At 38.4% G+C, this 25,401-nt stretch overlaps 1 protein-coding gene across 3 annotated transcripts in view; it reads left to right on the forward strand.

Moving 5' to 3' along the window:
* AP3S1 (adaptor related protein complex 3 subunit sigma 1) overlaps positions 1–16,766 on the forward strand; it is a 33,929-nt gene extending 17,163 nt beyond the window's left edge. For 2 of the 3 annotated variants that reach the window (XM_075411787.1, XM_075411788.1), the window contains exons 5-6: positions 5,603–5,710; positions 15,459–16,766. In XM_075411787.1, the coding sequence (XP_075267902.1) occupies positions 5,603–5,710; positions 15,459–15,587 (237 nt within the window). In that variant the 3' untranslated portion in view covers positions 15,588–16,766. Of the gene's footprint in view, positions 1–5,602; positions 5,711–8,711; positions 8,754–15,458 lie in introns of all 3 variants that reach the window. The other variant, XM_075411789.1, reaches the window with a different exon arrangement.
* The last annotated feature ends 8,635 nt before the right edge of the window (positions 16,767–25,401 follow it).

Raw genomic sequence — 25,401 nt, forward strand, 5'->3', positions numbered from 1 at the left:
CAAATGTCTGATCTCTTTCATAATATAAATGTAAGAGGTGTATTCCATGTGCCTTCAGTCATTCACTTAAACACTGTTTTGAATACACTGTTCGAAGTGTATTTTGCTCTTTATTGCCACTTAATGCTTTTTCAATTCAGAAAATTTTTTGTTTCTTTAGAAAAATAATTAGTGAAATTTTTAATTAGAAAAAGTAGAGAAATTAATGTATATTTGCTAATTTAATACATATTTGTAGTGAAAAAGAAAAAATAGTTTATTAAAAATGTATGTCTTGCTACTGCTCATATCTGGGCAAACTTGCTAGTACTGTTTTACTCTCATAGTGTATTTAAGAGGAGGGAGTAAATGGGTTACAGTATTGACATTATATTATTGGTCATGGTCGTGATATCCTTTCATTACAGATGAACAAGTAAAATTAATTGTATTCTGTTACTTAGAAAATCATCCCTTTAGAAGAAAAATGGGGCAAGAGAAAAAAAATGGTTAAGCTACTGTGTCAATCCATGCTTTATAAACCTTTTAAAATACTGTGTGTTGGACTTGTATAATGCATACTAAAAGTAGGAAAAAAATACAGAGAAAGGTAAGAAGCATGATCCAAGGGCAAGTGATGCCTTGGTGAGATTTGTTCTTTGAACCTGTAAATCAAATTCTTTCTCTTGGTATCACGCAGTGGTTGCCTAGTTTTGTTGTTGCAGGTGGGCTACAACCTTACTTTTACAGTCAGTGGTCTATGTGCTCAAGAAGGTTCCTCCTTCCCCCCCACCCCCTTTTTAATTTATCAAATATTAAAACAGTTCAGCTTCTGAGTTTTTAGAATCATAATTTACACTGGAAGGGACCTCTGGAGGCCACGCAATCTGGTTCCTCTGCTCAAACTTGGCCACTTTTTGAATTTATGTTTGTCTTCATATTATACAAAGCACATCAGATAGCTCATATCATAGAGTAGTTCCTTGAACTGTCGTATGTAGCATGCACTTATTGTACAGACCTTGCACTGCTACTGTTTTAAGGTAACGTTACCAACTGTGCCTCTTACTGGCATCTGTTAAGCAATATGTCTGCATCTGCCAGATTGGGGAAAAAAACCAAACCAAAATCAAATGAACAAAACCCCCAAACACAGTCCACAGGGATTTGTTCATGCTTTCAGTATTTTAAAACCATATGCAAAGATGCTACTGTATGTGCTGTGAATTCATAGTTGAAGGCATTTTTCTAAGTAATGTGTTCAGTGATGCCTAGTATCTCTTTCAATCCAAGTGATGGTAGAGAACACTAATATTAATGACAATGTTTCCTGAAACTTTCGGAGATTTGTTTGCACACTGTGTAACTGCCTGTGATCCTTCCACAGTTATTCTTTAAAGCATTTACTAGTCTTGAGAAGTAGTAAGTGTTAGTATATTCCTGAGCAGTTTCATAATCTGGCTGTTACGAGGCTGGCTGATGCAAAACCATTGTATCTAGAAATGCAATGAATTGTTTTTTCCTAATTTCATACGGGAGTATACATGAAATTTTTTTTCTTTCCTATTCATATATATATGTACAGACACTTCTGGTACAATTAATATTGCTGATGTATGCATTGTACTTAAATTGTCCCTAATTCTCTGCATCTGGCTTTTTCCAGATATTTGGATTTCCTGCCTGTAATGGACAGAGGAAGTTTCTAGCTCTGAAGCATTTGTTTTTACCAGTGAAACTCTCCACATAATGAAGTACCATGTTTTTACCCTAAAATCATAAGATAATTCAGTTATAGACCTCAGGAGGTGCCTGGTACAAGACGTTGCTTCGAGCAGGGTCAGCCGCAGGGTCAGAGCAGGCTGCTCAGGGTGGGAGGGAGCCTGCACAGCCCCCAGGCAGCCGGTGCCACTGCTCAGCTGTCCTCCCCGGAAAGGTTTCCTTAGGGCTGGTCCCAGCCTCTCCTGTCCCTGACCTGTCCACCATGCCACTCTGAAAGAGCCTGGCTTCCCGACAGCCCTTCACAGGCATTGCGGCTGCTGTGAGGTGCCCCCAAGCCCACCCTTGTCCAGGCTGAGCCAGCCCTGGTGATCCAGCCTGCCTGCCCCAGATGAACGCACTAGCCCCAACCGTTTGGTGGCCCTCTGCTGAACTCAATCCAATTGATTGATCTCTGTCTTGTGTGTGTAGGCCCCAAACTGGGCACAGTGTGCTAGATGTATTCTAATACATCATATATTTAACATGTCAGTAGCACTGTAAAGGAAAAAATGATCTCTGTTATGAGTGGTGTTGATAGGACTCTAATTGCTTACCTTCACCTATTAAGGGGGAAAAATAGCTACCAAAACCGCCATAATTTAATTATATTTCTTTTTAAATGCACCTTGTAATTAATTTCAGAGAAAACAGAGCACTTGTGAAAACCTAATCAAATGCTCAATCTCTTCAGTCATTTTGGTGTAGGTTTCATATGGAGTTCAGCCTGTTACCTTAGAGCTTTAGCGTTTCATATCAGTAACCTGAGAAAAGAGGTCTTTTCTTTTTTTGTAAAAACATCACTCATTTTTTTTTTTTTTTGATTTTAAGACAGAAATGAGTAATCTGTAAAGATCAAGACCTGCGCTTTCACATTCTTTTGTTCTGTTCTGCTGGACTTCCACGGCTTGTTCTGTGAAGTTCTCTGCTGAATAAGAGCGAAGTAAGCAGGAACTTACCGAGATGTCATTTCTTGCCTCTTCAGTCAGAAATACTTATGAATTATTCCTGTGCTTTAAAACAAAGGCCAAGTTCTAGAATTTACCAAAGATCTCAAGAATGTGAAGAGGAAATTGAATTAAATTCCTTTTATTCTCCAGGATGTAGGCTGGAATTTAGTCTCTCATGTACTTACCGATGCAGTTTCAGGTACCCTCTACAAATCAAAATGTATTCTTCAACAATGGATATATTTTTTTTTTTTACTTTAAAGTGAATAGTTTCCGAATTTGGAGTCTGTTAGTTGAGGCTAAAGTTACAGCTTGAATTTCTTCCGTGACATCACCAGCTTTGCCAAAAAGGGCAAAATGAGAAATACTCCTCTAAAATCTGGAGGTCACGACTGTGATTGCTGCTTTGGAGCCAGATGCATTTTTAAAAAGAAAATAAAATCCAAATCTATGATCTGCAGTAGGAAGTTATAGTATTTTTATTATTATTTTTATTGAGATTTGGAAAAGAATCACTTCATAGTAAACTCTCAGACTAGGTAAGACTAGCCAGAAAATTTTCCACTTGTGCAGGGAGACATGAATTATTTGTTAGTCCTTCTGTGAGTCTGTATAATGCCTGTTCAGAAACTAGAAAAGAAAAAAACCTAAATTTCATAGCATGTGAAAAATACTGGCTTAGTAAATTCTTGGTAAAATAAAATATAACCAGAATTACCAGATAGATACTGTATTTTCAAGACCTTCATAGTTTTTATGTTTTGTTTTTTGTGGCTATGCATAGTCTTTCTATATTCTGAGGAGAATTCCATATGGCTTAAAAGCTGTGGAGTGGTCAAGAAGGCCGAATAAACCTGTGGAGAAGATTAAAAACATCACTGATCCTTGGAATGGAGTGTGATTGTGATTGAAGCTGCAAATCTGTCTACTGCTAAAACACATCTCTTGTACCATCTCCTCCCTAAGGAATTATCAAACCTAATACTGTGTTGATTGGCTTAAACTGTGATTCTGTAACATCTGTAGCCAGACCTGCATAAAATGGCAACCTTTATGACCATCACCAGTGGTAGGGATGTGTTCTCTTCTAAATGCCGTTAGAGGTTATGGTTAACTTTTTGAATAAGGAAAAAAAAAAACTATGCAATTTTTGTGTCTATTTTAGTATTGTTGTGTGCTAATACTTTCCATATTAGCGTCTTTGGCATTTTCTTTTTGATGCTAATAACAAGTCAACTTTTTTGCATCATCAACTTATGTCATCAAGCCTTCCATATAAGCAAAATTGAGAATTGCCTGAAAAAAATCAGTATTTTTTCAGTTGATTTTGTTGAATTCATTGTATCTTTCATCAGGTATCTGTGAAATAATTCTTTGCAAATTTGTGGCCAAATGCCAATTTATGTAAGCATTTTGGATTTATTATTTCAGATAGCCCATGCAATGCATTTACTAACTCCTGTTTGTGTACAGCTATAAACTGTTTCCTTATGCTATGAGTGAAAAGTTTTCAGTAAAAAGAAGTAAATATTGGTGAATGTCTTTCAGTGCATTTGGGTCATCAGTGTAGAGTAAATTAATGTTAGATTACCATGTTTTTATCTTTTTTCTGTTTGTGATGCTAAGAAGCTTGTAAATGCACCTAATAACAAGCCAAGAAAATTAATTCTTTGGCACCACTTTTATATTATTCTTTTTAGCTTGGTATGTTACGAAGGACATATATATGCCAGGAGTAAGAGAGTGGCTCAGTAAGGATTATTAAGCTTTTTTAAAAGTATTGGATTCTTAAAGCTCTACTCAGCAGCAATAGGCAGAGAGGAAGAGCTGTTTTCAGTGTCTAAACAAATTCAGTGTAAGTTTCTACTGAAATATACTAATGATTGATCAGGAAATCAACTCTTCAATTTTGTTCCTGAGGTATGGCACAAAAAATGGGAAGTGTGATGGGTTTTGATACAGTACTTGCAACTCATCTTATGATTATTTTGGAGATTTACTTCTTGATCGACAGAGAAATTGCAAGGATATCCAAAATAATAGCAGAATTATACTATCATAATATAAGTATCAGATGGTACAATGTGTTTATTTCAGAAAAGTAATGAAATGTTCCCTGTCTGCAGAATTGTAATGGGATTGAAATACTGTATGTTATATATAAACTCTGGATTTTTACTGGAAAGTAAGTGGAAACATGTCTTTTTTTAAAAAAAAAAGTTAGTCTTTAGATAAAGGGCAAATACAGACTCTGAAGCAGACACACGTGAACCAGGGCTCACATCCCCAAATTAGAGTTTCAGGTAGAAGGGATATTTAGACATGCCCATTTCATTGATGTCCTCAGCTGGCTTATGTAGTCCTGCAATTTGAGTCTTAGATGCTGAAGACTCCCTGTTTATGATGTAGCTCAGGTACGGGTCAGCGCTGGCATGTTAATTCTGGTTCTAGGCCTAGTCTTGGTACCCATGGTGGGTGAGCATCACTTGTCTCTCTTCCTTCATAGATGTAACCTGAAGTAGTTTTTACACATCTATTAGTGAGAAATTTGTTTAGTCTTGTTGAACCTGCTCCTTAGAGGTGTTACTATTATTGTGGCTAATTAGAACTCTTGCCCATAGTGCTTGGATAGAAAACAAGTACCGAAAGAAAGAGGAAAGTGAAAGTTTCTTCTAGCATTGATAAGCAAAGTGGTATAGCTGATAAGTTTGTAACAGATCTATGAGCAAAGAAGATACTGGAGAAACAAACATCAAGTTATGAGCTTTGTTCCCAAATGGTTTTAAATAAATTGCTAACATTAATTAAGTGACTTACAGAATAAATGTGTTGCTTTATGAAGAAATCTAGATATCATCTGTCCAGATGTGTGTAGGACATTTTGCATTTTTGAATTTTCGTTTGGTCTCTTTTAGGTCCATAATATATTGGCCGAAATGGTCATGGGTGGAATGGTTTTGGAGACCAACATGAATGAAATTGTCACTCAGATTGATGCTCAAAATAAACTGGAGAAATCTGAGGTAAGAGAGATGCACTGTGTAGTTTCTAAACTAAAACCATGGTTGTAGTAAATGCATGCTATGTAATGCTGTTTGTCGTTCAGTAGCAAACTATATACAGCTTCTTGTTTATAATACTAAAATTGACAATGTATCGTTAGGTTAGGATGTTGTACCTGTCATCATAAGTAATAATTGCTTAGAGTTGCTGCTGATTAGTTTTTGCTATATGTATCTAATAGCATTGTGCGCCATTGCTATTGAGATACTTCTGTAGTTCTCTAGGTTTCTCTTGCAGAAAGCATTTTATTTCCAGTGTATTTATTATGGTGGACTAGTGACCATAACATTTAAATGAAATTAGATGAAGAACCGAAGTGTGTATACAAAAACTGCATATTCCTGTCTGCTAGTGTGTTTCTAGCACCTGAAATAGATGGCAGCAAACTTAGTGTCACAAGAATACTGCAACATAAAATAATAAATTGGACTGAAATGGACTAGGTAGAACTTAAAGCCCAGTTTTAGAGTCTTTATAGTAATTACAAATTCTGCCATTTTGGTAATCTGGACATTTGGTCTTCTGTTAAGTAAATTCGAGGGAGAACATGATATTCTGTATATGCCTGTAACAGTTTGGGTGAGGGATATCCACCTAAGTTGTGAGAATCTGTTTTCAGTTCAGCAATTGTTGAGTTTATGTTTAGGAAAGAAACTTAGACTAAGAAAGGATTTTAGAATTACTTTAGCTATCACACAGAACATTACTGTTACTTTAACATCACCAGACATGCATTGTAAGCCAAAATACTAGTAGTACATCTTAGCTAAGTTTGTGATTGATTCTTATTGATGAGAGTAATTCCACAGAACAACACATCATCTGATGTTTGAAACATGATACTCAAATTTCTAAACAAATCTTTGCTTCAATTGGGGACTATTTCTAAAGCTGAAGTCAGCTGAGTGGATTGAAGTCTTGCAGGTGCCATAAATATGAACTAAATGACATTTTAGGAGAAGACCCCGAAAACAGAATTCTGAGTTTTAACTTAAGTGCAACAGAGAGAAATGAATTCTTCAGCTTTTTTGTACTATGAAGTATACTGTTCTCCTAATTCTGCAGTCTCACACTGCACCACCTCTTGTCTTTTAATACATTTAATTGTCTGTTTTGCACAACTTCCAAACTGTATCCAAGAACAGGACAACACTGTGTGAAAAAAGGAAAAAGCTATGTATTATATGATAAAGTGCATAACAATATGTATTCAGAAGGATTGTGCTGTAGATTATGAAGATGTCCAAAATGTTCATTTTAACATTTTTCTCAAATACAGAATGAGCCATTGATCACAGAGATGAGTATTTGGAATTATTCTCATGAATTTTTACTATATTTGAATAACTTCTATATACATATATTTTTCTTTATTTGGTGGAAAAGTAACAGTGTCCGAAAACCAGAACTTACTAAGCAGCTATGTTCTACCATGTATTATGCGCATATCAGTTTTACCTGAGAGCATTTAAGATATTTATTCTTAATTATGTGAATTCTGTTAGCAAATCAACTGTAGACCAGTCTCTGACTAGATATCGGAAACACATCGATTCAGTGCAGCCAGCTGCAGTATTTGCTGTTTTCCATTATTCATTCTTCCTTTTAAGATGCTTTTAGTATTAAAGTATAAAATAGGTAGTAAAATCATGTAGAGCTCAGAGCATAACAAGGCAAATAGCAAATTGTTGCTTTACATTCAGCAATGAATTATAGAAGGTAAAGAAGTAGCAGTGATAAATTAAAACACTTGGTGACTGGGATGGAGTAGAACATTTCATAGTCTGCTCACAACAAATGCTGCTTTTTTTTTTTTTTTTTGTTCAGTGACTGTTTCTTTTCAAATTTAACAGTTACTGTAATGCTGAGATACTTCAGAATACCTGGTAACTATTTCCTCAGATCAGTTATAATTTTTTTTATGTATATATACAGAAATTTCCTAATTGCTGTTTCTTTTCCTTTTGTCTTTTTGATCAAGACTGTAAATCTTTCAACATATCTTTCCTGAACATTTATTTTCAAGATACAAGCAAATCCAGTTCATGTAAATCAAAATCAGTAATAACATAATAATATTTTTTGAATGCTGGTCACTAAGAAATCAAAACTAGTGGATCTTTTTAGTTTTCTTAAAAAAAAAATTTTTTTAAATTTATAAGTTTTTATTGATGTAGTCTGTAGTTTGTAGGACTGCCACCTATGCCACAGTACTCTTGCTTTAGTCTGTTTGGCTTGTTAGACCTCCATCATAATTCTTGCATTCATAAAATAGTTGCTGTAAGGTTAAATTGCTTTTTCTTTTGTAGCTGAAATGATGAAGCTAATAAAGTTGTAATTGAGCTACACTTTCAGAAATATTTTAAATTTTGTATTGTGCCCACCTGGCTTCCCTTAATATACAAAATTTAGCCACTTGACATCAGGTATTTGTTGAATTATGTATTATGTTTCTAAACAGGCTTTCAGTTAGAATTTAGTGATGAACACTGAATATATTTATTAAATTCACAAATACTTGAGCAAAGTTTTAAACTCAAAGAATTTGTTAATGCTTTCAACAGAGATTAGTTATTTAAACTACTATGAGCATGTCCCTAATTTTGATTTCTGATTCAGCTCTTATACTGCTTGGGTGGACTACAAAGGAAATCCAATTTCTACCCTGACAAATGTTGTCTTAAATGCATTTCCCTACCTTTCAGATTAGTATTTATCTGTGAATGGATATCTGGTCAATCGTCCTAAAGCCAAAGGATCGTTGTGATTAAGGGAGGGAATTTTTGGGAGAGGGGTCATTGGGATTTTATCCAGAGCCTCTGGAAGTACTGTAGGTAAACTTGGGCTACCTCTTCTCCATTTGGAGTGTTCAACTGCGTGTGATTTAGACTTTTAAGTTGGACCTCATTTTTTTCGAACCTCCTGATCTTTTCTAGCTCTTTCCATTCTTCTCTCTTACAGACCTTTATCTTTCAGTCTCCCAGACAGGACAGGTAGACAAAGGTATTGCTGACTTTTAGAAAAAATATGCTTTTAACAAAAAGGGAAAGCAAAATGATGTCAAAGGCAATAAATTATGTAGGCCAGACTCAAAAATCATGTGTAAAAATACCCATACTAGTCCTTGTAGCCTACTTTCTGTGCTAGTTTCTTCTTGTAGTTCCCTCATCTTTTTATTGGCTAGAGTGTATTTTATTAGCTTTCCATTGACGTCATATTTTTTATTTTATTTCTCTTCCTGCATTTTAGAATTTAACTTTTTTGTGTATCATTGTTTAAGAAAAAAAAGAATATGAACTCATATGAATGTTAACCAGCAAACCTGCAAAACTAATCTGAATAAAAATTGAACACACATATAACAAAATTTGATGTGATGACTTAATAGAAACAACTTCCTCATTGCAAGAATTCTGTACCCGATAGTCTAAAATAGATAATATGAACTGTTTTGCTTCACCATTTGGTATTTCCAAATGAAAACGCAGAGCTTCTACCTGGTTGCAAAGAGAAGTTTCAGAATAAATTTCAGATGAACAAAATTTTGAAAAAAAAAAAAAACCACAAAAACCAACAAACCAACAAACTCAAATAGTTTTATATGTATAGAGTAAAATTATCAGTGCAATTTATAAAGATGATGTAGAAATACCAACGATGATCTTCAAACCTTAAGTAGGTCAAACATAAAAGGAGAAGGGCGGTCAGCATGTACTCAGTTTCAGCTGTACATTTGCTGCCCTTGCAGTCTGAATCATGGGATTTTGCTTTAAGATATCTTGGTAACTGCAGTCATAGAACATGAATATTAACAAGGAACTGAAAAAGGAGGAGAAAAATGTGTGTTTGAGATTCAGTTTATGGTCATTGTCCCCCATCATTTGCTGTTTGAAACATTTAGTTTAGCTCAACAGTTCGAATGTCAGTCAATGTTAATTGCAGTACTTCAGAATTCATTTCCACTCATTTTAAGAATCTGTGTATTCAAACTGCAGGTATTTTAAATAGCTGGAATCTTAAGCAGACAGTTTATTTAACTTATGAATAGCTTTGCTCTTTACTTTTTACATGATCTTGCTAGAATAATGTAATACCTTTTAAGCTTTAACAAATAGAATTCTTTAATTGGATTTATTTGCACTAAGTTGTAAAGCATTAGCTAAAAATATTTTTGGGTGGTGTGAATAAGTTTACCTAAATTTGAAGTATGCTACAGCACCTGAAGAAAATCAAGCAAATGACCTTCCTCTGCCCAACATGTCAACACTTGTAACACATAATCTTTATTTCAGTATTAGTAGGGAGCTTAATTTCAGGTTTGGTTTTTTTTTTTATTATTTGTGCAAAGCTACTTTTCTTTTACTCTGTTCTGCTCACACATTCTGTTTTTATTTTTGGGTCTGGCAATGAAAAACAAACAAACAAATAATGAATCATTCCCATCCATTACTCTCTTTGTGATTCAAGTGCTTAAAATTTCTAAGAGTATGTCTTAAGTCTTCTTATCTGTTTGGCTTCATTTTGATATACTTGCAGACTTCATTTTGTTTTTTCTCTAATTATGTTCATTTATTTAACTTCATAAGCAGGGGACATGATCATTCCTTTATATTATGTATTGCATCCTTCCATGATTTCATAACCCTGCTGCTTTGAAGTCATACTTGTTCTGGAAAGAAGCATTGGTATGAAATGCCAGCAGCAGAGAGGTCCTAGTACCTCTGAAATATCTGGAAAAGGGTGGCTTATTTTGTAGAGCATTAGCCTTCATTATTTTGTTTTCCAGTAGGCTGTGTATTTTTATATGTTTATTTTAGTGACAGCTAGCTCTGTGTAGAGTTGTTTGGGATGGTGGTTTGAATATTTTTTTTCGATTTGTATATGCATATTAACTACATTTGTGATGTGCAATATTTTTTCCAAATGATCTGAATTTATTTTTGAAGAGTAAAACAATGTTTCCAGGATCATTTTCACATAAAGTTATCAGTGGGACATTATGAGAAAGGTGATAAGAATGAAGAAAGTTGGTTCCTATAGTGATAAATAGTGACCCAAGTAAACTAACAACAGCTCATATTTCTCACTTCATAGACTAGGGCCAGTAGAATAAAAGTGCTGTTATTAAATGTGTCTATTTTGATTTTTAAAATAGGATTATTGTTTTCCATATGTGGCATTGCTCTTTCACTCTAACAGTATATGAACATGTTTACAAGAATTTTTTGCACTAACTGAACATAAAATTTTATTATACAGCGTTTTACCATTAAAGTACAATCTTCAATAACAAATCAAGAATACAAAGCAGCTGTGGCAAAAACGTGGTGTTTTGGCTTATTGTAATACCAGCTGTATGCAATTTGTACTGTATTTCTGAAATTTCATTAATATGTCTTAAGAAGTTTCATTTTCTCTTGCTTGTCATTTGCTCGCTGTGACAGACAATTCATCATTCACTGCATGTTTAAAGCTTGCTACGTGTTTTGTTTTTATTTCCAAATGAAACAGTTTTTTCTTTGCACCTCACCAACTTACCTGCTGAATTATTTGATAAAAAAGGCAGTTGACACTTTTCCAGTTCAATGTTACAGTGATGGCTCTTTTAATCAGGTACCTCTATAAAACTCCTTAAAAGCACACTGGGCTGGAGGTGCTTCTTGTAGTACCTTTGTGTTTGTGAATACAGTTCACTTTCTGTGAAAAAAAATAATAAATAATAAATGGAAGGACTGTATACTAGTTCACTGTTTGACATGCTAGAAAGGAATGCTAAGGCATTTGGATATAATAGCATTTGAAATAATGTATTAGTTAACCAGTTTGAGAGTTTAAGTACTTTTCAGTCGTTTTATCCATTATAGTTTTTATGACCTGTTTGCGCTCTCTTAGAAATACTGTATAACTGTATTGTGCTTGATAGGGTTGACTTTAATTGTGATAAATAGCATTCTGCTATGCATATTACGTATACATTGCATTACAAAGGCACTTAATATAGAGAATTACAGGAGAAGAGAATGTAATAGTTTGGAAATCTCTGCTCCAGCATATGATAGTGAAAGACAATCTCCTTGGCAAAAAAAAAAAGAGGTAATCTGAAATTCGTAATACTTTTGTCAGGGATCTTCACTGATCCTGATCTAGAATGGTCCTCATGAAATGTGACTGTTGGAAGTTGTGACTGTATAGGGGGGTGGAAGGGCAATGGTCATGTCAATTGTGGTATTTTAAATGATTCTCAATTGTGTCTCCATTGTATCCTATGCCATTGGGGCGGGAGGCAGGGACTGTAAGTCTGTGTAAAGAGGATAGCTGCAGGTAGGTAAAAATAATGACAAGTTGTACTAAAACTTTTATTTGTCCATTAAGAATAATTAACTCATTAAATTAGGGTAAGGAATCTCCATCCTAGTCACCTAGAAGGCATCTCTCTTTTGAATTGCCAGCCATGCCTGTTTGTGTGGACCATGTCCATGACTTCTGATATTTTTCTGTTGTTTCAGTTACAAATTGTATAATTCATTGCTTTTGTTACTACTTTATTAGTATTTTCATCTTCTCTATGGAAAACAGTTTACATTGCCCCACTTTTGGTTTTGCTTAAAGAATTTTTCTCCAGTTACTGAATATAGAATTTAAAGGATGGAACCAAATAAAAAGGAAATGCATTTATTGTTTTATCTGATAAATCTTCACTGGTAGTTACCTCTTGATTTCAAACTAGTATTTCCAAGTTCTCAAATATAAAAAGACAGTGATGAGCAGCTTCATATTTTCTGCATTGTTTTTTAATAAGTAGCAAGAAACCGCAGTGTCTAACACTGCTCCTTTAAGATACTGTAGATTTAGAGATACAGTTTTTGGATGCTTACATTACTTAATACTACTAGTGTTAGGTCCAGATTTTCCCCTTCGTGAGAGTATTGCAATTGAAACAGCCTCTGAGGTGATTGACCTGATAGACTTGGTGACGTTAAGGGAAACCAAGGAAAAAGAGGCTTTGAAAATACTTTTTAGCACATTTCTAGTTTTTCTTAGTCTGTGCTTTTGAGGACTAATAATTTGGATTATGTCAGGGCCAAACTGAGAGCAAATTTTTTGGTTGCGTTAGAGATTTAAGACTTCCCGAGCTTTCTCCTCTAGCCCCACGTGCCTTTCCCAGCTTTGGCATGTCTCATATATGAGTGTTCAGCAGGGCGGGGTGTTATGACAGATGACTCATGGCTTTCTGGTCTCTGTTCCTGGTACTGGGAATCCTCCTGTGACTAAAATCTAAGCATTGATGATGCTTTCGCCTTTAAACACAGAATCACAGAATAGTAGGGGTTGGAAGGGACCTCTGTGGGTCATCTAGTCCAACCCTCCTGCTGAAGCAGGGTCACCTACAGCAGGCTGCACAGGACCTTGTCCAGGCTGGTCTTGAATATCTCCAGAGAAGGAGACGCCACAACCTCCCTGGGCAGCCTGTTCCAGTGCTCCGTCACCCTCAGAGGGAAGAAGTTCTTCCTCATGTTCAGACGGAACTTCCTGTGCCTCAGTTTGTGCCCATTGCCCCTTGTCCTGTCACTGGGCACCACTGAAAAGAGCTTGGCCCCATCCTCCTGACACCCACCCTTCAGATATTTGTAAGCATTTATAAGGTCCCCTCGCAGCCTTCTCTTCTTCAGGCAGAACAAGCCCAGTTCCCTCAACCTCTCCTCGTAGGGGAGATGTTCCAGTCCCCTCATCATCCTCGTAGCCCTCCGCTGGACTCTCTCCAGTAGCTCTTCATCTTTCTTGAACTGGGGAGCCCAGATGTAAAAGGGTTAGTTCAGAATCGGAAACTTTAATCAGTTTTAATTTGACTGTGGGTTTTGTAGGTAGGATTTTAAGTGGAAATCTTACGTAAATTTTACCTTACATTTATTTCTTGTAAGAGAGTAATAAAAGGGAGAAAGTATTTTTTTGGACAGCCTTCAAAAATTAGGGTTGTTGTCTGAGGAGCATTGGGATGTCTGTCTCCTTTTGTGCAGTAGTGCAGGTAGACACCACAAAAGTCAGCTGTACTCAGTAATTATACAGTGTAATTGCAGTGAATTTCAGTGAAAATCAAGAATCTGAAAAGCTTATTCTTTGAGGAGTAGTGACCTCAAACACTGTTTAATAATCAAATATGACACAAACTTTTCCAGAAGTTTTTCTTCTTTTGTTTTGCTGTATTTCTTGCTCAGAATTATTTTATCTACAAATGCACTGGTTTATTCAGTCCTTGACACTCTTACAATGAATGACCTTCCATTCCTACAGGTTTAGTCTTTTATTTAACCAGTTCTTAGCATGTTGCTTTGCTTCTTGGGATTGCTCCTTTTTACTGGGCCTACAAGATGCCGCATTCTAGAACTGTAGTAGTTCTGAAAATCACTTTATGGTTTTTATTCTTTTAGAGTATTTTTAATCCTACTTTTAAAGCACCTAAATAAAAAGTTAATTTTTTCCATAATCACAGAATATGATGTCGTCTTCTGCAAATAAGGGTTCTGTTTTTAAAGTCTTCCATGCTTTTTTTTTTCCCCAGCAAAAATTTTTTTTACGCTTTTGTGGCAAGCCTGAAGTAAAACCACACAGCTAATTCTAAGTAGACATAGTGAATATGAACTTCTAGGAGAAGCATTTCTATACTTAAAAATAAATAGTACCTTTTCTACACAGCATCAAATACAGTAACAACTTAATTATTGGCCTTTTTTTAATAGTCCTTAAATAACAAGATTTTGAAGAGGTGTTCTTCAGAAGCAACAGGGAAGGATCACGTCCTGTGTGTCTTCAGACCTCCGAGCTGTAAATCATCTTTGTTAGCATTTCAGTAATACACCTGAGTGTGTAAACTTGGTGTGGTTATTTTATCTGAAAGGCATAACTGAATGGAAGTCAGTAATGAACTTACTTCTGTTTTGTAAAACTTGCATATTTATACAGAATGGCTATGGCTTTAAGTGAAGAGAGGCTACCTGCATTAGGGCACTTTTAATACCGAATAGGTACCTCAATGTTTAATTTGGAATAACCAGGTTATTATGTAATATTCCAGTGTGCCTGGGGCTGCAGATATGTTAGCGTATAATTAGATACTGTGGGACAACAGACTACTCCAGTTGGTCTGTAGAAATGATCTCTCTGCATATTCTTTATCACCCACAAATGCAAGGTGTTTATCCTTTTCATTGTAGGCTAAGCCACTTTGAAATACTTTATATACATATATATTCTTTTAAATCAGTAATATGGTTCAACTTGAGGCTCAGTACTTGTTACTTTGAGGTTACATAATATCAACCTGTAAGCCATGTTAGTCAACCATGAACCATGTGAACTTCTAAGAATAGGTAAGAATCAAAGACAGCACATTGGACTTCAAATACTTCAAGACTGTCTGTTCTTTAACCTGCACATTACACATGTTTGGATAAGCCTCCTATTCCTCCCCGCATACTTTTCCATCAAGTTGACATTACGTGTTTTACCATATAAAAAGGAATGTGTGAACTGTTTTCTCTTTCTGGTTTAATATTTCCAAATAACCCATTTCATTCCAAACACAATTACCATCTGGTCTTTCTAATTGTGTAACCATGGAAATATTTGAAGTTAGTTGTCTGTGTATATTGCTAGTGAATCTTCGTGTGACCAACTTTGCCTGACTTGAATTTTTCCTCACTTTATACACAGGCTGGTTTAGCAGGAGCTCCAGCCCGGGCTGTTTCAGCTGTAAAGAATATGAATCTGCCAGAGATCCCAAGAAATATTAATATTGGTGACATCAGTATAAAAGTGCCAAACCTGCCCTCTTTTAAATAACATGGCTACTCCAGGTAAAACGAAGGAGGAAATGTAGTAGAGAATTACTGCATAATTGTTTACTAAATTAACAATGTGTCTAACTTCTACTATTTGGATAAAACTCAAGGTACTGTATAGACGTAATCTGAAAAATGAGGGTGTGGAGTTGAATGTTGCTTTTGTCTTGTTTGTGAAATTAAAGGAAATGGGTAGTTCCCGTGTGATTTCTAAATTACATTCCTATGCCCTTGTAAGGCATATCACTGTGTCTCGGCTGCTGCAGTATTTTGGAAAAGTATTTAAGATGTTCTTTACTTTGTATAACCTATAATGCTGAGTTTTTTTGTATATTCACTAAGGTCTATTATTAGTGCATTCCTTAACTACTTCTGCTGTTTGTCATGATTATTGAAGACTTCAGTGCAAATGTTTGCATGAAAACCTGAAACTCTCATTTAAATAAAATCATAACAAACTGGACTTCTAAATATTTTTGTTTGTCTGAAATCTACTCTTTGCAATAAATCATGTTATTTCCTATTCCTGCAGCCAATTGATTATATATAAATACTGTTGTAGCAAGCATTAAAGTTGTAGTTTAACCGCTGAAGAAATTACACGGGGGTATTGTGTTGAACATACTGGCTTTTTACATTCCTTACAAAAGCTGTTCTTTATTATACTAAAGGAAAAACTGCCTTTATTGATGATCTGATGACTTCTGTTTACATATAGATGTTGAGAAGATGCTTACACAATGTGATAGACTTTCCCTGACGGTCTGACTTTCTGTTGGGAAAAAGGGTCTCTGCAGTTGCTCTGTGTATTGTGAGGAGTACGGAATGGGCGGAGGAGATTGGGCAGCTTAGAACTCTAGATGTGAGTGTATCAAGTAATGTGATAAAGAAAGGCACTCTGGAAAGGTAAATGAGGATACTTTAATAGGGCCTCTATGCCTGGTGACATTTGTGATTCTCTACTTTGAGAATTAGATTTATGAGATACTAAGTATTGTCAAGACCTCAGAAAATCTAAGTGCTATCACCTCTGTGTAAGTTGCTCAGCTCTCAAAACTCTTCTGTGATTGAAAAAAACATAAATGGGGATAGTGATTGGTTTTTATAATCATGCTTTTAAGCTCTGTGTGATGTACAGGTCTGTGTAAATGAATAATAAAAATATCATTGGGATATTTAAGAGCTCCTGTAAAGTTTGTTTCTCAAAAAAAGTGTGCAGTTAATCACAGAATCACAGAATTTTCAGGGTTGGAGGGGGTCTCAGTGAATCATCTAGTCCAACCCCCCTGCCAAAGCAGGGTCTGCTACAGCAGGCTGCACAGAACCTTGTCCAGGCGGGTCTTGAATGTCTCCAGAGAAGGAGACTCCACAGCCTCCCTGGGCAGCCTCTTCCAGTGCTCCGTCACCCTCAGAGGGAAGAAGTTCTTCCTCATGTTCGGATGGAACTTCCTGTGCTTCAGTTTGTGCCCATTGCCCCTTGTCCTGTTGCTGGGTACTACTGAAAAGAGTCTGGCCACATCCTCCTGACACCCACCCTTGAGATATTTATTAGGTCCCCTCGCAGCCTTCTCTTCTTCAGGCTGAACAAGCCCAGCTCCCTCAGCCTCTCCTCGTAGGAGAGATGTTCCAGTCCCCTCATCATCTTTGTAGCCCTCCGCTGGACTCTCTGCAGTAGCTCCTCATCTTTCTTGAACTGGGGAGCCCAGAACTGGACAGAGTACTCCAGATGGGGCCTCACCAGGGCAGTGTAGAGGGGAAGGAGAACCTCCCTCGACCTATATATTACATACATAATACTATATATATTGTATATATAATACTATATATTATATATTTTATATATATTATATAATACTATATATGAAAATACAATAATATTTTGTCAAGGACAACACATTTCAGGACTAGTCTGAGAGGTCCTGTGTTACTTCAGAAATTTGAATTTGATGCAAACCAAGCATTCTTTTCCTTTGAGTTGAATGTTATGACATACCCCATAGGATAAACTTTGAATCACATAACATTCTCTGTTTGATCCACAGTAACTGTCATTTTGAGGCCATTTGAGAGGGAAAAAAAGAAAGAGAAATTAGTTTTGAAGCAGAAAATCTTATAAAATCCAAAGAATTTTAATGTGTTTCTTAAAGACGAGGGAAAAGACACTTCCTGTATATTATTTGTATTACATTTAATAAGCACCAAGTAACACTATTTTATAAATGTTTTTGAAAACAGAATTGCCCTCTTCATACCTTTTGAAAAGGATATTTATTCTTCCAAATTAACTTAGTTTGAGGCTTCAGGAAATTTCAGGTGAGATTTAAGTAGAAAACTGCCACTTTCTCATTTCCACTGAAGAAATTGAGGGAATGAAACATGCAGCTTTTTTTTTTCGCCCTATGAAGCAGAGTATTCTGTGGTATTCCCAAGTTACTCAGCTAGTACAAATCTGGAACTGCTATAATTTCACCTGCTTTTGCCAACTTTTGTTTTTCTGTTTAATGCATAGACCATGTGACGTTCAAAGTGAAAATGTTGAAAATTTTCCACATTGTTCCCCCTGTGAGGATTTAGTTAGTGCTGCTGCGCAAGGATAAATAGGAAATTTTGAAACATTTGGTACTCTGACCTATAGAGAGTTCTTCTGGCTGTTTGTGAAAGGAGCTCACAATTTCAGAAATTCTTCCAAGTTCTCTGTTTTTTGGTATTGGTTTTTTTCCTTCTGGTTCATTTTCAGATTTGTAAGGTTATGTAGTTAAAACATTTTTTATTCCTTGCAGAGAAATCTTTTCTGGTTTCATGGAATGAAACATTTTTCCAAATCCTTACAGAAAGTGTGTCTGAGATGCGTCTTGACATGAAGCATATTTCAGATTAATTTCTCACCTCTTATCTGTCAATAGCTAGGCTTTCAATCATTTTAGTGAACTAGATCTTAGTTCCTAACAATTATATGACAGTTTTAAAGCTGCTTTTTTTTTTTTTTTTAGCTTTGTATTTTTTCATTACTGTTGTTTATACCGCTTCTCTCCTACCTGACAACATGGCTTCTGCCAGAAAGGATTTTTCTCTGGACAGCTCTTCCAAAGACATCAGACTTTTCAAGAAGCTTCTCTGTTTGTGACTGGCCAGCAAATATTTAATGCAAGGCTGTGACTAACAACTGGAGCTTCCTCACTCAGAAAATCCTTGGATGGGAAGAAGTTCTTTATCAGATTTTCACAGTAAAACTGCACTCCTTTCAAAGAGAAGTTATTTCTCGGACATAGAAGAGGTACCGTACAAAAAGCCTGAATGGTACTATTCTTAAATAAAAACAGACAGTATGACAGTGTGGGCTTCCTCAGGGTAGCTGAACCTGTTTATTTGCCACCTATTTACCAGAGCAGTCTCTTTCATTTGCCAAAGGAGATATTATCCTCTCACCATGTAATTTGACACTGCCAGGCCTTAAACTAAAACCAGTCAGAGGAAGATGGGATACTTGATTTACAGAAATGGTGGAAATTGTATGACCTTCTAGGGCTTGCATTGTGTTGCAGATATTAAAAGGTTTTCAGTCATGCTGATCTGGTTGTATTCATCATCTTCATGAGAATGATGTGCCTTTTGAATTCTTTCTCCTGTTTCACCAGTGTCTTCTTAACTACTGCTTAGGATTTGAAATGGAAATAAGCTGTGGGCTGTAAATGATTAAGCTCTTCATTATAAATTTAAATGTTTTAATGCTTTTGTAACTGTAAAAAAAACCCCACATATATATGTGTGCATGTGTATATACGTATACCCTCAATCTTTTGCACTAGCTCTTGTTAAAAAGCCTAAAAGGTCAGCTGCAGAAGCCAGGCAACTGATTTGCAACACTCCACCTCCATAGGGCTTGCCTTTTAAGTGATGTTCATCAGGGTGCCAGCATGTGTAAATGAATCACTGAAAGCCATTTTTCCTAGCTCTGGGCATTTCTTCGAACTGCAAATGAAACATTATTAAACAGTAGCTGAGACCATTTGGTAATTCTCATATCTGAGACAACACCTCCTGTGTTGATTTCCCACATTAGATTTTCTATACCTATTCAGTTCAGTTTCTCTGCTAGCGAAATTCTCTGGGGAGAAAGCTTTTCATGTGATCATAGCAGTTTAACTGTAGCAAGTATTACCTGTACTGCTTTTTGGCAGTCCTTGAGAAGTTATGCACAGATACAATTTTAAGGAGACTGTGTAACATTAATAATATGAATTAGTAGCTAAGCCTTCAGGATATCTTAACTAAGCTATTTTTGCTGCATTTCCCCATGCCTCCTGTTTTTCCTGTCAGAAAGTCCCTGTATAACAGGTGGTTACTTGTCTCAATATTCCACGATAAAAGTATTTTCTACATTTGTTTGTATTCTGGGGATGCAGGGTGATGTGCCCTCGGAAAGCAAGCTTGAGGCTTGGGTGTAGTGGCGGTTCAAATTGCTTGTCTCCAAACTGGGACTGTCTCTTTCATTATGAAACATGCCTTTCAAATTCTGACATATTTATTGTGAAACTGAGTAATGGGGAGAAGATTAAGCCTGATTAGCCTGTGACAGCAACTTCTAGTTCTGCCAAGTATTTTTTTTGTCTTTGAGAAGAAAAATTCTCTTCTGGGGTACAGACTCCTTCTCAGGCATTGAGAGGAGGAGTGTTGGAAGCATTTTCCTTTCAGAAGCCAAGACTTTCTCCGAAGGCCCAGGTGGAGCAGACAGATAATTTTCTTCCTTCTTGCAAGGTGGATTGTTCTAAACAAACAAAGGGCAGAAAGGATAAAAGTTCCACAGAGTGAGTGGGCATTCCCAGCTACCTCCATAGACATGAACCAGAGCAGCTAGTTTTCCCACTGGGACAGGGGCAATGAGTACTGCTGAAAAATATCTTTTGACTCTTTTTTGCTAGAAGAGAAGTATCTCGTCGTAGAATCAGTTGAGAATGCTGTCTACAGTATTGACAGCACAGACAGTGCAGGTACTGTGTCAATGCACTTCCCTTTCCTCCTTGGATAGTGAAGCACTGTTTTGAGTATATTTTGGGAAGAGGGAATATTTTACAAAATTACAAGTGTATACAAAATTCGTCCTCTTAAACAGATGTTGCTGTTGTGATTTATTCTGTTTGACAGGAATGGGTGGAGGAAAAGTGTGACTTGTTGCAAGGGAGAAACAGGTTCAAGCCAGAAACTCAGATTGGCACTGCCTTCCTGTGAAGCATGTTTGACCTTTTCTTTCTAGTAGCACATTCCAATAAATGCTAAATTTAGTCCTGAGTTTTACTTAGGCCTATGCTGACAGCTGAATGGGAACTTGCTAGTGTTCTAAGGGTTACCTCATAAAGCTCCTTGGTACTATATTATAGCGTATATGGTGCATAAAATACTGAAGGAACTGGAAATTAAAATGTCACAAATCAAATCAATGTCTGTTTATAACTGTTGAGGAAAAACAGAGTCTGACTCTTGCGCAAAATACATTTCTCAACTTCTACACAGAGTATTCATAATTTTACTAGGAGCAAGGAAAGCAGGCAAGTACTGCCAAAACTGACTAAAGGTGAATGGTTAATTTCACAAAACAGCAATTTTTTGTTATTTAATGATTACCATAACAAATTGTAAATCTCGCTTGCTTTAAGGAAATGATCTGTCCTTTGGCATTCAATGTTTACCCCAGAGTGCTCAGTGAGCTCAGGTAATGTTATTACCTCCATTCCATGGGTGGAAATGCAAAGGTAGTCGCACTGAAATGTCAGCCTAGCAGCTAGATTTCTTGTCTGCAGAACTTTTGTCCTCATGATGCATTAGAAGTGCTGGGACTGTGGTCTGCCCAGGGAGGAACTGGAGGTCAAGACATCCCTTCTTTGCACAACGTAACTATCCTGTGGCTGGACTGCTAGAGGCATTTGAGTTGATCCATCACCCATGCCATGAGGCAGGGTGACAGGCACACTTGTGCCATATTCCACTGCTTTCCTGCCCAGTTTGGCCCTTCTGAAACTCAGCAGCACACACAGGTTCCAAGTGTCCCTTTCAGGGCTGGCTCTGTTGTCTGGCCAGCCAACAGGACTGCAACAGGAGTGGAATAAATCCCCCTCCAGATTCGCTCTGAAGAGGACTATAAATGTGTCACTAGAGCTGAAGCTAAAAGCAGGCCTGTAGTGATGACTGAGCTGCTTGGATGGACGAGTGTATGGTTTCTCTGTTTTGCTTTGGCTTTCGGAGTCCAATCCATGGGCCCCCTCTGGGTACGATTTTCAGCACTCAGCCAGCAGAGTTGCTGTGGGACCCAAGTCAAATTTCACAGCTTTCAGATGTTTGCAGGGTACCTGTATGATCAGTACTCTGGGTGTACATCTAAGAAACTTTTGCCTTTGGTGTAGCCATAGTAAGTGGCATCCAGGTCTTCACCACCAAAGGTCCATTCCAACAAATAAATTCCAAACTGCAGAAGTGTGTAGAGAGAAGCGAAACTGGAATGGACTCTGCTTGTACTGAAACTCAGACGAAGAGAAAGGTCTGTAATGTGGAAAGAGGAACAGGCCACTTGGGAGGAATACAGGAACATTGTCAGAGCATGCAAGGAGGCAATGAGGAAGGCTAAGGCCCATCTGAAATTAAATCTGGCAAGGGATGTCAAAGACGACAAGAAGGGCTTCTTGTAGTACATCAGTAGCAAATGGAAGACTAGGGAAAGTGTGGCTCCACTGCTGAATGAGGTGGGTGTCGTGGTAACGGAGGATGCAGAGAAAGCGGAGTTACTGAATGCCTGCTTTGCTTCAGTCTTCACTGCTAAGGCCGGCCCTCAGGAATCCCAGGCACTGCAGGTAAGAGAGGAAGCCTGGAGAAAGGAGGACCTTCCCTTGGTCGAGGAGGATCGGGTTAGAGATCGTTTTAGCAAACTGGACACCCCTAAATGCATGGGGCCTGATGGGATGCACCCACGAGTGCTGAGGGAGCTGGGAGATGTCATTGCTGAGCCACTCTCCATCATCTTTGAGAGGTCCTGGATGGCAGGAGAAGTGCCCGAGGACTGGAGAAAGGCCAATGTCACTCTAATCTGCAAAAAGGGCAAGAAGGAGGACCCAGGGAACTACAGGCCAGTCAGCCTCACCTCCGTCCCTGGAAAGATGATGGAGCAACTCATTCTGGAGGCCATCATTAAGAAAGTGGTGGAAAAGAAAGTTATCAGGAGCAGTCAACGTGGATTCACCAAGGGGAACTCATGCTTGACCAATCTGATAGCTTTCTGTGATGGCATGACTGGCTGGGTAGACAAAGGGAGAGCAGTGGATGTTGGCTACCTCAACTTCAGCAAAGCTTTCAACACTGTCTCCTATAACATCCTCTCAGGGAAGCTCAGGAAGTGTGGGCTGGATGAGTGGACAATGAGGCAGACTGAGAACTGGCTGAATGGCAGAACTCAGAGGGTTGTCATCAGCGGCGCTGAGTCTGGTTGGAGGTCTGTAACTAGTGGTGTCCCCAGGGGTCAGTGCTGGGCCCAGTCTTGTTCAATTATTCATCAATGACCTGGATGAAGAGTTAGAATGTACCCTCAGCAAGTTTGCTGATGACACAAAACTGGGAGGGGTGGCTGATACACTGGAAGGCTGTGCTGCCATTCAGCGTGACCTGGCCAGGCTGGAAAGTTGGGCACAGAGGAACCTGATGAAGTTCAACAAGGGCAAGTGCAGGGTCCTGCACCTGTGGAGGAACAACCCCATGCACCAGTACAGGCTTGGGGCTGACCTGCTGGAGAGCAGCTCTGTGGAGAGGGATCTGGTGGCAGATGACAGGTTGACCATGAGCCAGCAGTGTGCCCTGGCTGCCAAGAAGGCCAATGGTATCCTGGGGTGCATTAAGAAGAGTGTGGCCAGCAGGTCGAGGGAGGTTCTCCACCCCCTCTGCCCTGGTGAGGCTGCATCTGGAACACTGCATCCAGTTCTGGGCTCCCCACTTCAAGAAAGATGAGGAACTACTGGAGGGAGTCCAGAGGACAGCTGCGAAGATGGTGAGGGAACTGGAGCCTCTCTCCCATGAGAAAAGGGTGAGGGAACTGGGCTTGTTCAGCCTGAAGAAGAGAAGTCTGAGAGGGGACCTTAGAAATGCCTATAAATATCTTAAGGGTGGGTGTCAAGAGGATGGGGCCAGACTCTTTTCAGTGGTGCCCAGCGACAGAACAAGGGGTAACGGGCACAAACTGAAGCATAGGAAGTTCCTTCTGAACGTGAGGAAGAACTTCTTCCCTCTGAGGGTGACGGAGCACTGGAACAGGCTGCCCGGAGAGGCTGTGGAGTCTCCTTCTCAGAGACATTCAAAACCTGTCTGGACGTGGTCCTGTGCAGCCTGCTCTAGGTGACCCTGCTTTGGCAGGGGGTTTGGACTAGATGATCCCCAGAGGTCCCTTCCAACCCGTACCCTTCTGTGATTTAAAATAGTCTTTACAATAACTTGTTGTGCTGAAGTGTGTCACAACAGCAAAGATCTTTTTGTGATTCAGACAGCCATCCCATTCCCAAGTGAAGTGCTTTTTTACTTGATGTCAGAAATTGTTTGGGTCACCCTAGGACAGAACTCGTGGTTCTGTTCCTCCCTGCTCTGGTATCTCCGTGTGTCATAGACTCGCCTGCCTGTGTCTCTGCACAAAGTCTGCTTCGCCAGGGAGAGCTGGCTGACTGTCATTCTTTTGTGTCTTTTTAGGACAGGTATGATCGCAGATACGCCCAGCGAAGTCCAGCAAGGCACATCCTGGCTTCCATTCCTCTGCAAGGTGTTCTGCATTCATGCCATATGTTGTTGCCCTGGCAATATATAGCAATACATTGCTATACAGGCTTAACGTTAATACAGGCATCTGCATCCTGGCTTAGGTTTCCGCTGCTCGTTGAAAAACAAGGACAGATGAACGCTGGCTAGGAACAAGCCTTTGTATCAGCCTGCATCCGGAGTCGTGGTACAGGCAAAGGAGAAAAAAAGTTAGTATGAGAGCCCCTTGCCAGAGGGTAGTAACATTTGAGTTTGCAGTACAGGACCGGTTGTCTGAGGAACCGACGTGGGGTGTTACAGTTCTAGGTGGTATGAGGTTACACAAAAGGCCCGAATTGGAGCTTTCCAGCAAGAGGTGCTATCGCTGAGATGATCTTCAGGAAAAAAACAAGAGCAGGTAGGAACAGCCAGAGCATTTTACAGTTTCGAGTCACCCAGGAAATCCGTAGCAAGGTAAGAATAGAGCTCATCCTTTTCTTCCTGGCATCAGTGCAACAGATTCCAAAAGTGTAAGAGTATCACCCCGTTAAACAAGCCCCCTTAGCCCTGGAAATATCAGTTCTTAGAAATCTGTTATAGCCTGTTTAAGTAGTTTAACGCCGTTATAGTATCTTTTTAGTAAAGTTAGATAGCAGCTTACTAAAATACTCACGTGCAAGCGTTGTGGGTTAGCACCACACAAGTTGCGGCTGTCCTGGCTGTGTCGCCTCCCAGCTTCTTGTGCGCCCCCAGCCTGCTGGCTGGTGGGGCAGTGTGAGGAAAGGCCTTGGCGCTGTGTGTGCTGGCGGTTTTTTTGTCACTTTTACCTTCCGATACTCTCCCTTGTCCCAGTGGGGGAGAGTGAGCGAACAGCTGCGAGGGGCTTAGTTGCTGACTGGGGTTAAACCATGGTACTGTGTAAGCACTGCTCGCTGCCTGCACTGTTTCAGTCACAAATCTGGAACATGGCACCATGTGAGCTCTGTGAAGGAAATTAACTCTGTCCCAACAAAACCCAATAAAGTAGTAAGACAGGTAGTAGGATGAGGGAAGACAAG

Source organism: Opisthocomus hoazin, chromosome Z (genome assembly GCF_030867145.1).
Source record: "Opisthocomus hoazin isolate bOpiHoa1 chromosome Z, bOpiHoa1.hap1, whole genome shotgun sequence".
In the NCBI taxonomy this organism is placed as follows: domain Eukaryota; kingdom Metazoa; phylum Chordata; class Aves; order Opisthocomiformes; family Opisthocomidae; genus Opisthocomus; species Opisthocomus hoazin.